Here is a 19,854-nt window from a genome sequence, read left to right as displayed (position 1 = left end):
CATCCCTCTGTTACCTCTGCAGGAGAGCTTGTTCTTTTGAAAAACAGACCCCCTGACAGAATCACCAGGTGAAAAACTGGATTTTTTGTTACTCACCGTAAAATCCCTTTCGGAGTTCATTGACGGACACAGCTGTTTCTTCTTTATCCATGGCCAAACAGGGTTTTATAGCCCCACTTACAAGAAGTAGGGCACTAGGCAGAAAAAAAAAAAAAAAACTCGGCACTTCCTATGGGCAGTCCTCTTTGGGCATAAATCCCCCTCTCTGCTATAGGCCTCCAGTCAGTCACAAGGCATGTCAAAGGAGAAAACATTATAGAACTTCGTAACCTGTGCACAGACGACCAGGTTGCCGGTGTTGCAACCATGAGAAACAGAAGCCTGATATCGGAACGCACAAGAGGCGCTACCCCCCCCAATGGAGTGCACCGTAACAGGGAAAGGAGGTACCCGACCTTCGATGGCATACGCCTGCACAAGTGTCTGCCTAATCCAACAAGAAATAGTAGTAGAAGAGGCCTCCAGCCTTTATTTGGACCAACCGAAAGCACAAAAAAAAAAAAAAAGAACCGGATCTATAAAAAAACAGCGGTCACAGAAAGATGCATGCAACTGCGCGAACCAAAACCAAGGAGTGCAGAGTTACCTCATTTGGGTGCGACAGCCGAGAACACAGAAATCGAAGAGCAATGTCCTCATTCAAGTCAAAATCTGACATCACCTTCAGCAGAAAGGAAGGGGGAGGCCAAAGCACTATCTTGCCCTTGTGTAAAACCAGACAAGACGGTTTACAGGACAAAGTCGCAAACTCCGACACCCACACCCCAAGATCCCGAAGGCTTCCAAAGGGGGGCTTCTGAAGAGCTGACTGGGCAAATTCAAATCCCAGGTGGAAATGGAGAGTGCAAGACCTTGCCCGTCAGTGCTGAACACAGGAGTGTGCATGAGGCCACGATGTTACAGAGCCACCCAGCACATGGAGGAGGCGCAGGTGAAGGGACCAGCAATAAAGCTGCTAACATTACACTCAGGGAGTCGTTTAGGGAGGTGACAGGAGGCCGCCACCCTTGTGGCCACTGCTCCTCAGCCCTGCAGAGAAATAGGAAGGGAGAGAAGCAAACCTCAGCAAAAAATGGAGGCTGCTCCACAGGGCCTCGCCTCCGCCAGCCCACCCATTAAAGGGCGGGGGGACATGCCATTAAGATTGGAGGAGGTTGCAGTCCAGAGCTGGGCCAGGGCGCTGCCAGCCTGTCACTGCCAAAACCAGGGGACTATCCACCAGCCTGGGAACACAGTAGGGGCTACCAGTCTACACATGGTGACACTGTGGCCTCAGGGAAACCCCCCATCTCAGCACACCAGTAAACCAGCAGTGGGGGACGTTTAAGGCAGCCTTTCTCAACCAGGGTGCCATGAGGTTTCTTCAGGGGTTCCTTGGCAAAATGTCTAAAAATTGGCCAAAACTTGTATGCAAGCCAGCGGGTGGATCAAGCCTGACTTTTAGTTACACAAAGCCACAGGTTTTCATTGTGCACCATTTTGACCATCCTGACATTAGTTGATAAGAAGGATGTCAGCTGCCTGCACAGCATCCTAGTTTGACCCTCCCCTGCCCCTCTCCATCAGTCCTGGAGTCACATTAGCTCAGTGATGGATAAAAACTGAGGAAGAAGAGAAACACTGGCATACTAGTCAGTACCAATGTACAAATGTGTATTTGCTTTGGAAGAATAAATCACCTCTAGTGTTGGGTTTCCTACATGTGTGGATGTTGCTGCGCAATATAAAATGATTACAATAGTTTTTCACATTTTAGAATGGGGTGCCTCAAGACTGTCCATAACTTTAAAGGGAGTCTCGGGGACTGCCCATAAGTTTAAAGGGTGGCTCGACTGAAAAAAGGTTGAGAAACACTGGTTTAAGGCATGGGAAGCCCAGGCCTATAGAGAAGGAAGAGAACCCGTAGGGACTGACCACTCCAGGGAGCACCCACCCACACCACGTCCAGGGGACAGATCTTCCTCTCCACAAAGTGTGTGTGTGTGTGTGTGCGTGCGTGGGGGGGCTTTCGACCAGGAGTAACACCATGACACAGAATATAGGCACCCAGTCATGGGGCTTAGTCGGGGCCAACCTAGCATTCAGCTAGCTGGTTTGATTGGGGTGACCACTGGATTAGATTATCCAGCCCCCATCGCCCAGCCTGACTGTTGATAATATATCTCTGCAGGAAAACATCAAAGAAAAATTAAGAAAAAGAAAACTGAAAAAAGAAAAGCCACGGAACCACAAGCCCCAGCTAAAAAAGACACGTCAATACTCCCGAGGGCTGGGCACTAGGCAGAAATGACTGGAGGCCTATAGCAGAGAGGGGTTTTTATGCCCAGAGAGGAGTGCCCATAGGAGGTGCCAAGATTATTTCTGCCTGGTGTCCTACTCCTGTAGGTGGGGCTATAAAACCGTTTGGTCATGGATAAAGAATAGTCAATGAACATAAAAGAAATATAGTTTGCTTTTAGGTTTAATACCACTTTAAAAAAAAGGAACTAAACCATCCTACCTATTCTTTACAGCCAGGAGAGCTGCCATATTAGCCTCTCTTTCATCAGCAGTAGCCATGGCGCTGCACATTAAATCATATGACACCAGCTATTTGATGTCTTGACAGTTTGGTTGAGAGCCCAAGCAAATGTGGCGGTTATTTATGGCATGCCTGAATTTAACTATTCTGGGAAAATGTTAAAATTGATGGGTTTAGTCCCACTTTAACAATGGGACTGGAACACTGGAACAATACTCACCTCAGCTCCAGCAATGCAGCGTCACTCCCGCGCATGCGCAGAAGTTCAGTCAAATTCAGCTGCACATGCATGGCTCTATGCACAAAGGCAGACAGGCAGGTAAGTAGTTTTAATGCAGAAATCGTGCCTGTCCACCCACTTTAACTGGTTATAGCCTACAGTTCCACGGTAATGAAGCGTGTGTTAACTACATTTAGTCCAGGTATCTTGATGTCCTGATTCTTGCCTCCTGCGATGCTGCATTCACGAGAGGACTAAATCTAGAAGCCAATTCGACTCAGTTGCACTGCACATGTGCAAAGAGTGAATATGTAGTAAGAGGGAGAATGAACAGAGGAGCAGAGCTCCTTCACTGTGCAAATGGCAGCTTGGGGTGTGTTCTGTTGCAATGGTGGCCAAGGTCTGGTTTTGCTGTCTGCAGCCGTGCCTAGCTCACAAAATTTACCAAACGGAATTAGATATTCCATGGCATTTAATGCAGCTGCTTGCTAAGTGTTCAGCAATAAACCACTTTTTTCTTATGCATTTTTATAGTCACAGTAATGGCCGACTAACTCTCATCCCTTCCACTCTTGTACAGCTTACTAATATATTGCCCCTACCTGTAGATATGTATTCTGCAACCAACTCTGACTCCACCACGGAAATGGAAGCACTTTCAGTCTGACGTTTATCAAGGGCCATCTGGATAGGAACAGCCATCTGACTGAGGTCAATGGTCGGCTGCCGGGGCTTAGTGTCCACTCTCGTTTTCACTGGAGAACAAAAGGGCAATTATAAACGGATGCCGTTGGCTGACCGGGGGATACCAAATGTGCCCACAGACTCATCAGATGATCTGGTCAATTAAAGTTGTAACTGGAAAGTGATCGTGTGTTTAAGGGCATATTGTGGTCTATGCAGACACCCCCTGGATGATCAATCACGAGGAAAAATTTAAGAGAGAAGTATGGCCAATTTTTGGCCATATTTCCCTTGTGGGTCACAGGAGCAAAATGACATCTGTTCTCCTGTGACCCAGCGTCAGCTTATAAAGGGCAACTGCCTCCTATCTGCTGATAAGGCAGAACCGCTCCATGCTCAGGAAGCATCCCGACAATATTTTTGGGATCCAGCCCACTGCCTGATTGACAGCTAGCTCCACCTTGCAGCACAGGGCTGAGAGCCGGAGTAAGCCTTTCCTACTCCCTCCCAGTGAGTGCTGGAGGGGCAGAGTGGAGAGCAGTGAGTGACAGTTCTCAGACTGCTCCAGGTAGAAAGCAGTGACTAAGCGATCAGTGGTCATGTGATCACTCAGGTTCTCAGGTCTTAGAGCCGATGTGAAACAGATGTTGCAGAATGGAGGCGAGTGTTTAATTTTTTTTTTCTTTTCTTTTAAAAGCACGTACTTTTCCTACAAGTGGAAATTAAACCAAAAGGTACTCTCTAGTTGCAAATAGTGTGGGGAAGGGAACCTCTCATGTTTTTCCTGCCAACTGCATCCCCAACCCATCACTTCCAAACCAGGTAACAGTAGGAGAAAGCAATGGAAAATCACAGAAATGATAAAATTCTGCAGCTATCACTGGGACACAACCTGTACAGAAGTCTTCCAAAGTGGACATCTGACCTCTGTAGGATTTCCCCTAACTTTGGTGAAATTTCCACTCACTTCCTGTTGTGTTCTCAGAGGCGGAAGTTAATGGAAATCCCCTCAGTGGGGACACAAGAGAAAAAAAAAAAAAAAAACTTCACAAAAAAAGGTTGCTACTCTTCCCTACTCTATTCGAAATGTTCTGAAGTAAATTTCATCAGCTGGTCATGGTTATTACTTGGAGATTATGCCAATGTTGGGGGTGTCTGAAAGTTATATGAGAGTCATAAGGCGCCAAAAGGTTATATGTGTGTTTTACACAAGCCTGAACATTCAGAAGCTGAAGAACATCTTTTGCACTACATGCTATAATCACATTTTATATGTTTTTAATATCAGGATAAAGTTGCTAGCATTTAATTTACTTTTCATGAATGATATTTTTGAAACCATTAACACAAAAAATTTAAACGGGGTGACGTGAACAAATATGTAATGTGGTCCTATCCCTTACAGGAACAAGATGGGCTAAGTGATGATGTGAAACATGGCTTACAGTGAGATGATGAATGGACCTCTGATGTTAGGACTTCATCACATGAAAGAAAGACCATATTTGAGCCCCTCCTTGTGTTTTGGTGTTATGGTACTCACTGCTGGTCTGCTGAAGCTCCATCAGCGCCTTGATGGTGGAGGTGGCAGACTGGGACTCTCCTCCAATATCTTGATAGATTATCGTAGGAGTGGTGTCCATCGCTATTTCATGCTCCGACCACTCCTGACCACGAGATGCGATGACATGGACTACAGGCTGAGAATCTGGTCAAACAAAGATATTTTTTATTTTGAAACAGTTCAAGGTGCTTTGAAATATAAAGTTTACTTTTTCATGGTAGAAAAATGAGGAGCTGACATAGCCCATTTGTAAAATGTCATGTTCCAAGAATCTCATCCTTCTTTCATTTACTACTTGGCTACTGACTGGGGACAATCGTGTGCATATCAGGCAGAAGGGATGAGAATGACAACCCCAAGGCATGCACTACCAAATCAATTCAGCAGTGAATTTCAATTCTGACGGGTAGCTTGTAAATGAATCTGTGTTGCTCAATAGGGTATAACATACCCCCTACTGAGTCAGACCCATAGCTCTGCAATAGGCAAAGCTGCTGCCCTCCACTGACCGGAAAGCTTTGGCTCAGACTCAGTAAGGGGTGTATCGGCCCTCAGCAGAGAGACCACTGCTTCCACACAGACAGAAGGCCTTCTCTGTAGCTGCTGGCAATGGGCAGGCTTTTTTACTCAGAACGTGGCTGACACTGAACATCTTTTGCTTTGTTGTATCTGGGAATGTATTGAATTTGAACTGATATTTCAACTAGGCTTTAAAATAGAGTAGTTAGATTTTTGTGTACGATTATTGGCAAATGGTTCTCTTCAAGTAAACTGTATAGAATAGCGTCGATGTGTGCTTTTGTATTCTATAGAATTCATGATTTCCCACATTGCCTGTAACATGTATATATTTACACATATTCAGCAGCTACTGGACACCAGAAACAGACATAAATAGCATTCCATATACCGTACTGATGTATACTAAATCTAGAATAACCCCGGGCCTACTGAGAGATGTATTCTGGGTCACCTTGGGAGCTCTGGGAGGACTCAGTAGAGGAGGAGCTGCTCTCAGTGTCTTCCTTCACTTCCTGAATGGTGGCACTGGTAGTCTCCACCACCCGTGAAGCCTGCTGAAGTGTTTCAGTCACCAGCTGTCTGGTTTGTTCGCTCATGACTGTGGCCTGAAACGTCACCGGCTTTGGCTTTATAAGGACCTGAGACAAGAAAACACAAGAAATATAAGAATAAATTCTCACAGTACTCCCCAAGTCTCACAAACATTCATGTTACATAGTTAGTCTGGCTGATATAAAGACAAAAGCCCATCCAGTTCAACCAAAAAAATATATATATATATATTATTATACAGGATTTATATAGCGCCAACGGTTTGCTCAGCGCTTTACATTATAGTGGAAGACAATACAGTAACAATACAGTTCATTACAAGAGGGATTTGAGGGCCCTGATCCTGGGAGCTTACAATCTAGGAGGGAGGGGTTAATGGTACAATAGGTAATAACTGTGGGGGATGGAGTGGTTGGAAGAGTAGAAGATTCCATTATTAGCAGAGGGCAGGATAGGCTTCCCTGAAGAGATAGGTTTTCAGTGATCACCTAAAAGTAAGTAGAGTAGGCACTAGTCTGATAGATTGGGGTAGGGAGCTTCAGAGGATGGGGGACGCCCTGGAGAAGTCCTGGGGATGAGCATGGGAGGAGGAGACAAGGGAGCTAGAGAGCAGGAGGTCTTATATATATATTCCTATACCCACAATTGATCCAGAGGAAGGCAAAAAAGAAAAAAACCCAGCAAAGCATGATTCAATTTACTCCTGCAGGGGAAAAAAATCCTTCCTGATCCCCTGAGAGGCAATCAGATATTCCCTGGATCAACTTTACCTATAAATGTTATATCCAGTTATATTCTGAGTATCTAAGAAAAAACCCAGGACTTTTTTTTTAAAGCAATCCACTGAGCTGGCCAGAACCAACTCTTGAGGGAGTCTATTCCACATTTTTACAGCTCTTACTGTGAAGAAACCTTTCCGTATTTGGAGATTACATTTCTTTTCCTCCAGACATAAAGCGTGCCCCCTTGTCCTCTGTGATGACCTCAGGGTGAATAACTCTACACCGAGTTCACTATATGAACCACTGATGTATTTATACATGGAGATCATATCCCCCCTTATGTATTATACATGGAGATCATATCCCCCTTATGTATTATACATGGAGATCATATCCCCCCCTTATGTATTATACATGGAGATCATATCCCCCCTTATGTATTATACATGGAGATCATATCCCCCCCTTATGTATTATACATGGAGATCATATCCCCCCCTTATGTATTATACATGGTGATCATATCCCCCCTTATGTATTATACATGGAGATCATATCCCCCCTTATGTATTATACATGGAGATCATATCCCCCTTATGTATTATACATGGAGATCATATCCCCCCCTTATGTATTATACATGGAGATCATATCCCCCCCTTATGTATTATACATGGTGATCATATCCCCCCTTATGTATTATACATGGGGATCATATCCCTCCTTATGTATTATACATGGAGATCATATCCCCCCTTATGTATTATACATGGAGATCATATCCCCCTTATGTATTATACATGGTGATCATATCCCCCCTTATGTATTATACATGGTGATCATAGCCCCCATTATGTATTATACATGGAGATCATATCCCCCCTTATGTATTATACATGGAGATCATATCCCCCCTTATGTATTATACATGGAGATCATATCCCCCTTATGTATTATACATGAAGATCATATCCCCCTTATGTATTATACATGGAGATCATAGCCCCCCTTATGTATTATACATGGAGATCATATCTCCCCTTATGTATTATACATGTTGATCATATCCCCCTTATGTATTATACATGGAGATCATATCCCCCCTTATGTATTATACATGGAGATCATATCCCCCCTTATGTATTATACATGGTGATCATATCCCCCCTTATGTATTATACATGGAGATCATATCCCCCCTTATGTATTATACATGGAGATCATATCCCCCCTTATGTATTATACATGGAGATCATATCCCCCCTTATGTATTATACATGGTGATCATATCCCCCTTATGTATTATACATGGTGATCATATCCCCCCCTTATGTATTATACATGGAGATCATATACCCCCTTATGTATTATACATGGAGATCATATCCCCCTTATGTATTATACATGGAGATCATATCCCCCCTTATGTATTATACATGGAGATCATATCCCCCCTTATGTATTATACATGGAGATCATATCCCCCTTATGTATTATACATGGTGATCATATCCCCCCTTGTGTATTATACATGGAGATCATATCCCCCCCTTGTGTATTATACATGGTGATCATATCCCCCCCTTATGTATTATACATGGAGATCATATCCCCCCTTATGTAATATACATGGTGATCATACTCAACCCTTATGTATTATACATGGAGATCATATCCCCCCCTTATGTATTATACATGGAGATCATATCCCCCCCTTATGTATTATACATGGTGATCATATCTCCCCCTTAATCTCCTCTTCTCAAGAGAGAATAAATTCAGTTCCTCTAATCTTTCCTCATAGCTGATCTCCTCCATGCCACTTATCAGTTTGGTTGCCCTTCTCTGCACTTTCTCCAGTTCCCCAATGTTCTTTTTGTGATCTGGTGCCCAAAACTGAACTGCATATTCCAGATGAGGTGTTACTAATGATTTGTACCGGGGTAATATGATATCTCTCTCTCTGGAGTCTATACCTCTTTTAATACAAGAGAGGATTTTGCTCGCTTTAGAACCCGCAGTTTGGCATTGCATGCCATTATTAAGCTTGTGATCTACCAGTATACCCATAATGATCTGACTAGAGGTGTGTACGGCAGTTAGATATTGAACTTGTTTCATGAACCATTTCATACCCTAGATGCCCAGTCATTTTTTTTTATTTTTTAATACTGACACTGTCTGACAGTTGTAGTATTAAATACATGCTCCCACACAAAATGCAGTGGCCCAAGGCTCCAGTGTCCTGACACCCCACCTCTGCACTCCAATCAACAATGCTTATATTCCTTAAGCAGCATTGTCAATTGGAGTGGTATTCACAGGGCATGTAAGGCAGCAGGATATATAGACCAGCCTACTACTGTTAAACACTAATGCATAGTTGAAAAAAAAAATATATATAGGCAAACGCTTTGCATGTTATGTAAACAAGTAACATGAAAGGCTTCAACTGGTCTTTAACCACATCCCGACTGCCCTAAAGCAGATATACTGCTAGAAGACAGCAGGGGTGCGCAAAATCACGTATATATACACAAGATTTTGTATTTATGGGTAGGGGGTGCGCACGAGCTACGCCACCAATCACTGGGTCCTGGCCAGTGATTACCCACGGGCACCCGGTGATTACAGAGAATCTCTGACGGGGAAGACGACTGCTTTGTTAACCAACAATCCTCCTCCCTGTCGGCTCAGGCACACTGCTCTGGATAGTTGTGCTGTGCACAGCCATCCAGAGCAGTGTGCTTACAGTGAAGCACCAGCACACCGCCCCCCCAGTAAAACACTCCCAGCACACAGTTAACCCTTTGATCGCCCCTCATGTTAACCCCTTCTTGCCCAGTGCCATTAGTACAGTGTCAGTGCTTTTTATTAGCACTGATCACTGTATTGGTGTCACTGGGGATGTTATGGACACCAAGTAAGTTCCCCCCACCAGTGTCAGAATGCCTGCCGCAGTCCCACTATAAGTCGTTGATCATCGCCATTACTAGTAAAAAAAATAAATAAATAAATAAATTCCAGTATATATACCGCCATTTGTAAACGCTTATCTTTGACGTAAACCAATTAATTTACATGTATTGGGATAAATTTATGATGGAATTAGATTTTTTAAACTCTTAACTGGACATATTTAATAACAAAACGTCAAAAATATTGTATTTTTTATTTCTCAAAATTTTCGGTCTTTTTTTTATAGCGTAAAAAATTAAAACGCACAGGCGATCAAATACCACTGAAAAAAAGCTAAATTCGTGAGAAAAAAAGAACGTAAATTTAATTTTGGTGCAGTGTTGCATGACTGCGCAATTGTCAGTTAAAGTAACGCAGCGACGTAAAGCAAAAAAATGGCCTGGTCAGGAAGGGGGTAAATCCTCAGAAGGGCAAGTGGTTGAGGCAGATCATTTATTATGAATAAGCTGCCTAAGCACAGAAGGTGTCCAAAAATTAGACACGCCACAACACACACACGTACTTTGTGAGGTGCTTCAGAGCTGATATGTTGCCTGCCCCTCTTATTCTAAATGGGATGTTATTCAAAATAAGTGTGCAACACACAATTCTGAAAGGGCCCACTGGGAACTATTCACATTACTGTGATGTAGCAAAAAAAAAAAAAAATGTTGGTACCATTTATTCTGAATGGCACCTCAACACACCTGAGTTGCTGCAACAATAAATGTGCTGCCTTTACAAAATGCACTTTAACCTCCCTGGCGCTCTGATTATATCAGTATTTCTATGCTGAAAGCGGTACATTTTTTTCCATGGAAATATGTATTTTTTATTGTAGGCCTGTAATTTTTAGGAATAACTCGCTGAAATCTGTCCGAACAAGAGTCTAGTAAACATCCCGGGTATGATAAAATTTGAAACACGAAATCATAAAATATAATAAATCATAAAAAATAATAAAATAATAAATGTAATTCAATAAATATACATCAAACCAAAAACACTGAAATGTGAAATATAGCGCCAAGTTCGCACATCACTGAGCAAAGTCGCAAAATCGTTTTCAGTGTCTGATGACGAATTCTCCCCACGAATCATCACTCAATTCTGCAAGTGGTTCTGATTTACTATCGCTGTTCTCTAGCCGGTCTAAAACCGCTTTTGACATAAAGGGACGTTTTTTGGTCGCCATGGATGTTTCTCAGTTTCCAGACAGAAAGAACAGTAAAAATGCAGGCAGGGCGCAGGACAAAGCACTCGGGACAAAATGTATGTGAAATGGTTTGATACAGCAATGTTTTACTATGTGATTTTAGTGTATTAGTGAATGTCAGTTTTTAAAATTTTCAAATTTCCCGCTGTTCCGTCCCCCGTACATCCCGTATGTCCCAACGCTCTCAGGGACCATAACCCAGAAGACGGATGCCGGCATCAGCCGGAAGAGATGGCTGGGGGTGCTGCAGGAGGGACATCACGGAAGTGCAGGACAAGGTGTGTGCTGCAGGGAATCCCTGAGCAACGCTGCAGGGTATTCCCGAGCAGGGGCGGACTGACCATTTGGAAACTCGGGCGCTGCCCGAGGGCCCGGAGTCAGTAAGGGGCCCCATGAGATGCCCCTGGTACCTTTTTCATAGGCTTTTTTGCGTTTGGGGAAGGACACAGGGGCTCCATGGTCCCCTATTGCCCGGGGGCCCCATGAGTTGTCAGTCCGCCCCTGTTCTTGAGTGTAGCTCGGGGTTACCGCTTGTGGTACTGAAACTTTACCCTGAGCTACACTCGGGAATACTGCCAGGGGGGTTAATGTGTGTGCCACAAAGCAGCGCAATAGTGTGAATAGGTCCTAAACTTACCTTCTTTTGCTCACCTACCGTTCCATCTGAGAGTGAAGAGGATTAGCTTAGTGTAAGCTCCAGTTGTCAAGCAATATTTCATGAGGTTGAAGCTCCTATAAGCAAAGTAGATATTGCCAAGGTGAGAAAGAGAATCCCCGCCTACGCACCTGGGTCTTCCCCTGCTGGCCATACACTATCTTAGTGGGAATAATCTTGGTAGCCGGCTGGACAGTTGAACCGATACCCTTGGGTTGTGTGACAATCATCTTGGTGATTGGGCGGGTGGCTGTAATGATAGCTGGCTTTGTTCCTGCTGGTACAGCTTGCAGAGTTTTATCTCCCTAAAGAATAAATGAAAACATTTAGAAGAAAATGTTCACTTTTGTAAGCTGAAATGCATAGCACTCACATACACATTGGAAGCTTTTCAAATAGCTACTTTCAGACTACCTATAAAAACTTTTTTTTTTTTTTTTTTTTGCCATCAGTGTCTCAATGTGTAGATTTCTTTTCAGCACTCTGTACACACACAATGAAGTGAAGGAAAAACATTGCAGACAACTGTCACAAGAATAGGTGTCCCTATTGGAAGGTTTCCCTTTGAATCCTGTACTGCTGGCATCCCTGACTTTCAGAGAGAGGCCCAGAGAACACAGAATTATGATGTAAACTTTTTTTCTTCAAGGAACACTTTGTATTATCTGTGCATTTTTTTTCTATTTTCCCAAATATTTAAAACACTATCACAAATTGCTACCATTTAAAATATTTTGTTAAAGTAGAGTTCCGGCTACCTTCTCAAAAATGAACGTGATACTAAAAAAGCATTTATTTTTTTAAGAACATAAATGTTATACTTACCTGCTCTATGCAATGGTTTTGCACAGAGCAGCCCCGATCCTCCTCTTCTCAGGTCCCCCACCAATGCTCCTGGCCCTTCCTGGTGCCCCCCTGTAGTACGCAGCTTGCAATGGGGGCAGGTGCGCTGCCGTGCCACTGCTCCATGTGACCATTCACACATGGAGACACGGATTAGCCCTCCTCCCTCTCTTCTCATTGGCTCACTGGCTGCGTCTGACAGCAGTGGGAGCCAATGGATCCTGCTGCTGTCTCAGCTAATGAAGAGAGGAGTCCCAGGATAGTGGAGACTCCCGTGCACATCACTGGATCGAGAGGGGGCTTAGGTGAGTATAAGGGGGGGGGGGGGGGGGGCTGCTGCACAGGAAAGGTTTTTTAACTTCATGCATAGAATGCATGAAGGTAAAAAAAACCTTCAGCCCTTACAACCACTTTAAAAGTCAGCAGCTACAAATGCTGTAGCTGCTGACTTGTAAAATTATAGCACTTACCTGTCCAGGGAAGCAGCAGAGTCCTCACCCCAAACTGACTGCTCAATTGGCTATCCAGTGCTGGCGCCACCATCTTGACTAAGGAAAACCAGGAGTGAAGCCTTGTGGCTTCACAGCCGGTCTCCTACTGCACATGCGTGAAGTGTGCTGCACTTTGTGAATGGGCTGCAGTCTTCTGGGACATATGAAGTGTCCCAGAAGGCTATGGGGGGGAAAGGAGGGGGGCCGAACTTCCAGCTCAGTTCGCCACAGCGAAGTGGGAGCGGGTACCTGTCAACATCAGGTACCCGCTCAAACCAAAAAGGTGCCAAATGAGGCAGCAGTGGGGAAAAAGAAGGCAGATAAGCAGAGCTTCCACTTTTGGGTGGAACTGCGCTTTGAATTTCCAGGTTTCCTCCTCGTACTCTAGCTTTCCCATATCTCCCGGAATCTGTATTTGTTCGGCATATATACAAATTAACTTGCATACTTGGGGCATTGTTTTAACCATTTGCTACCTTATCTATGCTTAAAAAAAGTTTTAGCTTTAAAAGGAGAAATATGGCGTCCAATTAGAAAAAATATGATTACAGCTTTTTTCTTAGTCTTCAACAAAAGTTCCACACATACCTGTTGACCCTGCAAGTGAAGTCCACCTAATGCAGCTTCCTGTGATGGTGTGGCAATGGTGCTGCACTGCCCCTGAACTCAGAGCAGACATGCCATCCTCATGAAGGCTAGGCCTGTTCATACTACAGGGGGGTGAGAAGATGTTGCAGTGCACAAGGCTGTCAATACTGTCACTACTGAAGCTAGTCAGTCAGCACCTGGCAATACCTAACCTGTCCAAGGCTCTCTGGATTGACACCATGATTCTGTTACTGAAAGCCTCCATCTTGAGCTGCAGTATCTGGGAGGGGGAATGTGTGAAACATAAATGAAGGAAGATATGGCTCAATCAAGTAAGATAAAGAAGTTTTGTGTTTACTTTATAAGGTTTGCACCCCACATAGTAACTGGATTTGGTACTTCTTTAGATTGTTATACATGAGACTTTAGCTGTACTTTAATTATACTTGAGTTGTTCTAAACCACAGTTTGCACCGAAAAAAAAAAAAAAAATTATATATATATATATATATATATATATATATATATATATATATATATATATATATATATATATATATATATATATTTTGAACTTGTACAACTTAGCCCCATATGGTGTACTTACACTGGCGTTTAGCAAGGTTGTCACAACATTTTTCCCAGGAATACCCTGTATGGTTGTCCCTTTCCCAGTGGTTTTCTGCACCACGATGACATTTGGTTTAGAAGTCATGGGGATGGTGGTTATTTTTGTAGTTGTGCCTTGAAAAGAAAGAAAATTCAATTAAAAGCGGTGTCCAAGAAATGCGGCTGGCAATGCACAGATATAATGTTTTTGATATTATTGTATTTGGTACATTATTCACACTGTGGGTACTACCTCAACACAGAAGCAGTTTACATTTACAGTAACAACTTTTTTGTGGAAAAGCTAGGTGCCATTTATATATTGAATTTCCAAAGAAAAAAAAAAGTAAAACTAAAAACTACACATGACAATTCTAACTAAATCAAAGGTTTTTATTCTCACTGTAACTTATTTTAATGCAATTTCGCAGTGTATGTAAACTAAAAAACAAATGCATTTTCCTCCCTTTTTGTCTTTTAAGAACACCATTGGAAAAATATTTTCATTAATTGATTATCCAAAGGGATTAACTGTGTGATTTATTTAAAAGGACAGCTCACTTTATTATGTTTCTTAAGAGTTTTGTCACATCTCATGCACAGTCAGACAGGTGGAAGGTCGCAGCAGTCTCCTAATTACATTTTTTTAATTTTACCTTTTTTTGAATCTTAGTTTGATTAGAGCATGGTTGCTTTGTGTTTGGGTTTTAATAATATATTTCATATACACTAAAGGAAAAAAGAAAAAAATACACACACACACACACATATATACACACACACACACACACACATATATACACATATACACACACACACATATATACACATACACACACACACACACACACACATACTGAGAGGTTGGACAAAAATATGGAAATACAGGATTTGCAGGTGTGAAAATGACCTCATTTTTCATGCTGAAAGCAAGGTAACATTGCTTCCGCTGTGCGATGAGACACCTAGCTAACAGGGGGAAAGCCTCACTTTCTTTATTCACTGCGTGCGCTGCTAGTAATACAGAGTCATGTCGGAGCTCACTGAGCTTCAAAGAGGGCAAATTGTTGGTGCCGCTTAGCTGGTGCCTCTGTGACTGAAGTTGCCAACGTATTTGCCATGTCACGAGGTACAGTATCAAAGGTTATGATGGCATATACAGTTTCCAGAAAAATGTCATCTGATAAGCATAAGCACAGTCTACATGGTCAACTGACTGGAAGAGACAAAAAGGACATTGCGCAGGTCTGTGATCCGGAATAAGAAAACAACTGCTACAAAAGTGACTGCAGAGCTCAATCTCAGTCTTCCAAAGCCCATGTCCACAAAAACTGTGCGAAGGGAACTCCATAAGGAAAACATTCATGGGAGAGCCGCAATAGCCAAACAGCTAGTGACCGATATTAATGCTCAGAAGAGGAAAGAGTGGTGCAACATCCTATAAATCGTGGACTATCGATCAGTGGAAGACTAATATAATCCCATGTTCCCAACAACCAGACATGTTTATGTGTGGTGAACACCATTCCAAGCTTACGATTTTCGGCTTGAGCAGCCATATCTTGGTATTCTGTAGGCCCCATCATCACCTTGAAAGGTAGTCACTGCCAGTGACTATGTACACATTTTGGCTGGCCATGTGCATCCCATGGTGACACTGTTTCCTAAAGACAGTGCCATTTACCAAGACGATAATGCTCAGATTCACACAGCTGGTGTTGTCAAATCGTGGTTTTGACGATCATGTAGGCAAAGTCTTGCACCTTCTCTGGGGGCTGCAATCACTGGGCCTCAATATCATAGAGCCAGTATGGTCAATTTTGGAGAACAAGGTTTGGGCTTGTGTTCCGCTTCCTGCATCTCTGAGAGAACTGGAATGACTTTTGCACGGATGGGTTCAGATTCCATTATCCATCATCCAAGACTTCTATTTGTCAATTCCCAGAAGAATTCAGGCTGTCTTGGATGCCAAAAGGTGGTCCAACACCATATTGGGTAACGATTTTGTTCTTTTAGCTAATATTTCCATAATTTTATATACACACACACACACACACACACACACACACACACACACACACACACACACACACACACAGTATCTCCCAGAAGTGAGTCCACCCCTGACATTTTTGTAAAATGTTTTATTATATCTTTTCATGTGACAACACTGAAGAAATGACACTTTGCTGCAATGTGACATAGTGAGTGTACAGCTTGTATAACATGTAAATTTGCTGTCCCCTCAAAATAACTCAACACACCGCCATTAATGTCTAAACTGCTGGCAACAAAAGTTACCCCTAAGTGAAAATGTCCAAATTGAGCCCAATTAACCATTTTCCCTCCCCGGTGTCATGTGACTCGTTAGTGTTACAAGGTGTCAGGTGTGAATGGGGAGCAGGTGTGTTAAATTTGGATTTATCGCTCTCACTCTCTCATACTGGTCACTGGAAGTTCAACATGGCACCTCATGGCAAAAAACTCTCTGAGGATCTGAAAAAAAAGAATTGTTGCTCTACATAAAGATGGGCTAGGCTATAAGAAGATTGCCAAGACCCTGAAACTGAGCTGCAGCACAGTAGCCAAGACCATACAGCGGTTTAACAGGACAGGTTCCACTCAGAACAGGCCTCGCCATGGTCGAGCAAAGAAGTTGAGTGCACGTGCTCAGCATCATATCCAGAGGTTGTCTTTGGGAAATAGACGTATGAGTGCTGCCAGCATTGCTCCAGAGGGTGAAGGGATGGGGGGGTCAGCCTATCAGTGCTCAGACCATACGCCGCACACTGCATCAAATTGGTCTGCATGGCTGTCGTCCCAGAAGGAAGCCTCTTCTAAAGATGATGCACAAGAAGCCTACAGTTTGCTGAAGACAAGCAGACTAAGGACATGGATTACTGGAACCATGTCCTGTGGTCTGATGACACCAAGATCAACTGATTTGGTTCATATGAGGTCAAGAGTGTGTGGTGGCAACCAGGTGAGGAGTACAAAGACAAGTGTGTCTTGCCTACAGTCAAGCATGGTGGTGGGAGTGTCATGGCCTGGGGCTGCATGAGTGCTGCCGACACTGGGGAGCTACAGTTCATTGAGGGAACCATGAATGCCAACATGTACTGTGATATACTGAAGCAGAGCATGATCCCCTCCCTTCAGAGACTGGGCCACAGGGCAGTATTCCAACATGATAATGACCCCTAACACACATACACATATACATACATACAATTATTTTGGTTTTTTTTTCCTTTTTTTTTTTTAAATATATGTAAATATTTGATTTACAATCTCAAGAATGCCATAGTGTACTTCCCCTGACATATTCCCGAACATACATCACATGGGGTGAATTTTTACCAGCAAATATTTAATCCTGTCCGTGGCAGACGTGCTGCTAGCACTATATAAAGGGCACTGAATAAACAGTGAAGAGTTTAATAGGCCAGTGCAGCAAAGTTACAAGGTGTCATATGAATGTAGCACCGTCTGGAGACACCAGCCCATCATAACACCTTGTAAGGCAGATACGGGGCAGCTGTTACCAGAACTCTCACACTATAAAAGTGCTGAAATAAAATAAATAGAAAAAAATGCCTTCAGCCCTGCAGATAGGAAAAAAAGAGGCCCCATTACGTTCCAAAAAGTGGAACAAACAAGATGTATTCGGTAAAATGTAATCCAAGCTATAGCAATCAGAATCTGATATGTTCAGATCAGTAAAAAATAAAATGAATTGCTTGCTATTGCTTTTTGCACTTTGCTAGTTGCTTTTCTGGCTCACTTAACATTCCTGAACATTTTCTTTCAAACCTCTTCATGACTGGAGGTTATCGATACCTGGGTGGCCAAGCCAAATTCATCAGCGTCATTTAAAAAAGTTGTAAAGAAAAAAAAAAAAAAAATAGAACAAACATGTCTATACTTATCTACTCTGTGCAATAGAACTGCACAGAGCCGCCGCGACCCTCCTCTTCTTGGGTCCTCAGCCAGCGCTCCTGGCTCCTCCTCTCTATTCAGTGTCCCCAATAGAAAGCCGATTTTCTCATGGGGACACTTGTGTGAGCTCGCTCCCGAGTCCCGCTGCTGCGTCCATTGACACAGACAACGGGACTCAGCCCCACCCCCTGGTCCCTTGTCACTGGAGTTGATTGACAGGAGCAGGTGCCAATGGCTCCTGCTGCCATTGATCTGCCCAGGAAGGAGGGACAAAGTCAGGAAAGACGCAGCTCTCGTGCACAGCGCTAGATTGTAATGGAGTTCAGGTACGTATAAGAGGGGAAGAGGGGGGAGTATGTGACACAGAAGGTTTTTTTTACCTGAATGCATAGAATGCATTTAGGTAAAAAACCCTCAGGCTTCAGAACCACTTTAACTTGGCAAGAACTATGACTAATCTGAGTACTGAAATCATTTGTAGGGTCAGTTCAATGGAAAAACACAGTGTGCTTTTGATATCAGTTTGAGACTTTTCTGAAACCATGAAATCATTGCAAAAAAAAGAAAAAAAAAAACAAAACACAATTGGACAACCATGTGTCTGATATTCTCATCATGTGTTACAAGGCTTTAGGCTAGGTTCGCACCTGTGCAGATGACTGTCTTTGCTGGACCGCACTTGTTTCCGCAGCCGCGACCACCCGCACAGAACAACTACAGCAGATTCATGCGATTGCCATAAATCCCAATGACACCCTGACGCACTGGAGATCGCAGCAGCTGATTACTGCACTGGAAGCCACACTGCAATTGCAGTTTCTGTGCGGGCTACGATTTAAAAAATAAAAATAAAAAAATAATGGAGCAGGGATCTTTTCCCTGTGTTTCAGGAGGCATGGCAGGCTATTGAAATGAATGGGCTGCTGTGCCCACACAAAAACACAACTTGCAGAGCCGCTATAGTGTGAACCAAGCTTTATAGAGCCAACTTCCTTGGGCTATTGCTGTTGCCATGGCAACAAACACTTTCAGTAGAGAAGCACTCTCCCTAATCACTGTCTATGGAGGGATCAAGCAGCAGCCCAAAGGTAGAGCTTAAAAGGCTGACAAAGCACACTCTGGCAGAAGCATCGGCATGCTTTCGGTGTAGGGCAGCGAGAAGCACATGTAATCTGACAGTCCCAGAAGACTGAGGCTGTACTTCTGGAAACTTTTTTTTTCTTACACAAAAAAGGCATTAAAGGTATATTGATTTATTACACTTTGCCATCATGTACCTTAAACTTTGGAGGTAGTACCAGGACCTTTTCAGAAAAAAAAAAAAAAAAAAAAGGATCTAATTTAGCTTTAAAAAAAAAAAAAAAAAAAAACACAATCTAAAAAATTGTAAGCTCCCAGGATCAGGCCCTCCTATCCCTCTTGTATTGAACTGTATTGTTGCTGTTTTGTCTCCCGTTATATTGTAAAGTGCTGAGCAAACTGTTGGCGCTATAGAAATCCTGTATAATAATAATAATAATTTTAAAAAAAGTCTCCTAAACCCCTCCAGCAGACATTAAGCGAAAACTGAAAAATATAGTCCACAGGGAAGAAGCAATTTTCCTTAAAATGAAATTAAAGCCTAACACGAACTAGTCTTAAAAATGTTTCTTCCCCCCTCCTCCTACCTATACCCGGTGTAAAAAAATACCTGTATACTTGCCTGTTTAG

The 19,854-nt window shown here is 43.0% G+C and overlaps 1 protein-coding gene across 7 annotated transcripts in view; it reads right to left on the bottom strand.

Moving 5' to 3' along the window:
- EMSY (EMSY transcriptional repressor, BRCA2 interacting) overlaps positions 1-19,854 on the bottom strand; it is an 84,387-nt gene that overhangs the window by 25,195 nt on the left and 39,338 nt on the right. For 5 of the 7 annotated variants that reach the window (XM_089676737.1, XM_089676742.1, XM_089676739.1 and 2 more), the window contains 5 exons: positions 14,204-14,340; positions 11,806-11,979; positions 6,023-6,209; positions 5,029-5,193; positions 3,404-3,556 (listed from right to left, as the gene is read on the bottom strand). In XM_089676737.1, the coding sequence (XP_089532863.1) occupies positions 3,404-3,556; positions 5,029-5,193; positions 6,023-6,209; positions 11,806-11,979; positions 14,204-14,340 (816 nt within the window). The remainder of the gene's footprint in view (positions 1-3,403; positions 3,557-5,028; positions 5,194-6,022; positions 6,210-11,805; positions 11,980-14,203; positions 14,341-19,854) is intronic. The other 2 variants (XM_089676741.1, XM_089676743.1) reach the window with 1 other exon arrangement.

Source organism: Staurois parvus, unplaced genomic scaffold, assembly GCF_062004578.1.
Source record: "Staurois parvus isolate SC_StPar_1 unplaced genomic scaffold, SC_StPar_1.0 ptg000173l, whole genome shotgun sequence".
Lineage (NCBI taxonomy): Eukaryota > Metazoa > Chordata > Amphibia > Anura > Ranidae > Staurois > Staurois parvus.
This window is presented reverse-complemented; position numbering and strand designations above follow the sequence as displayed.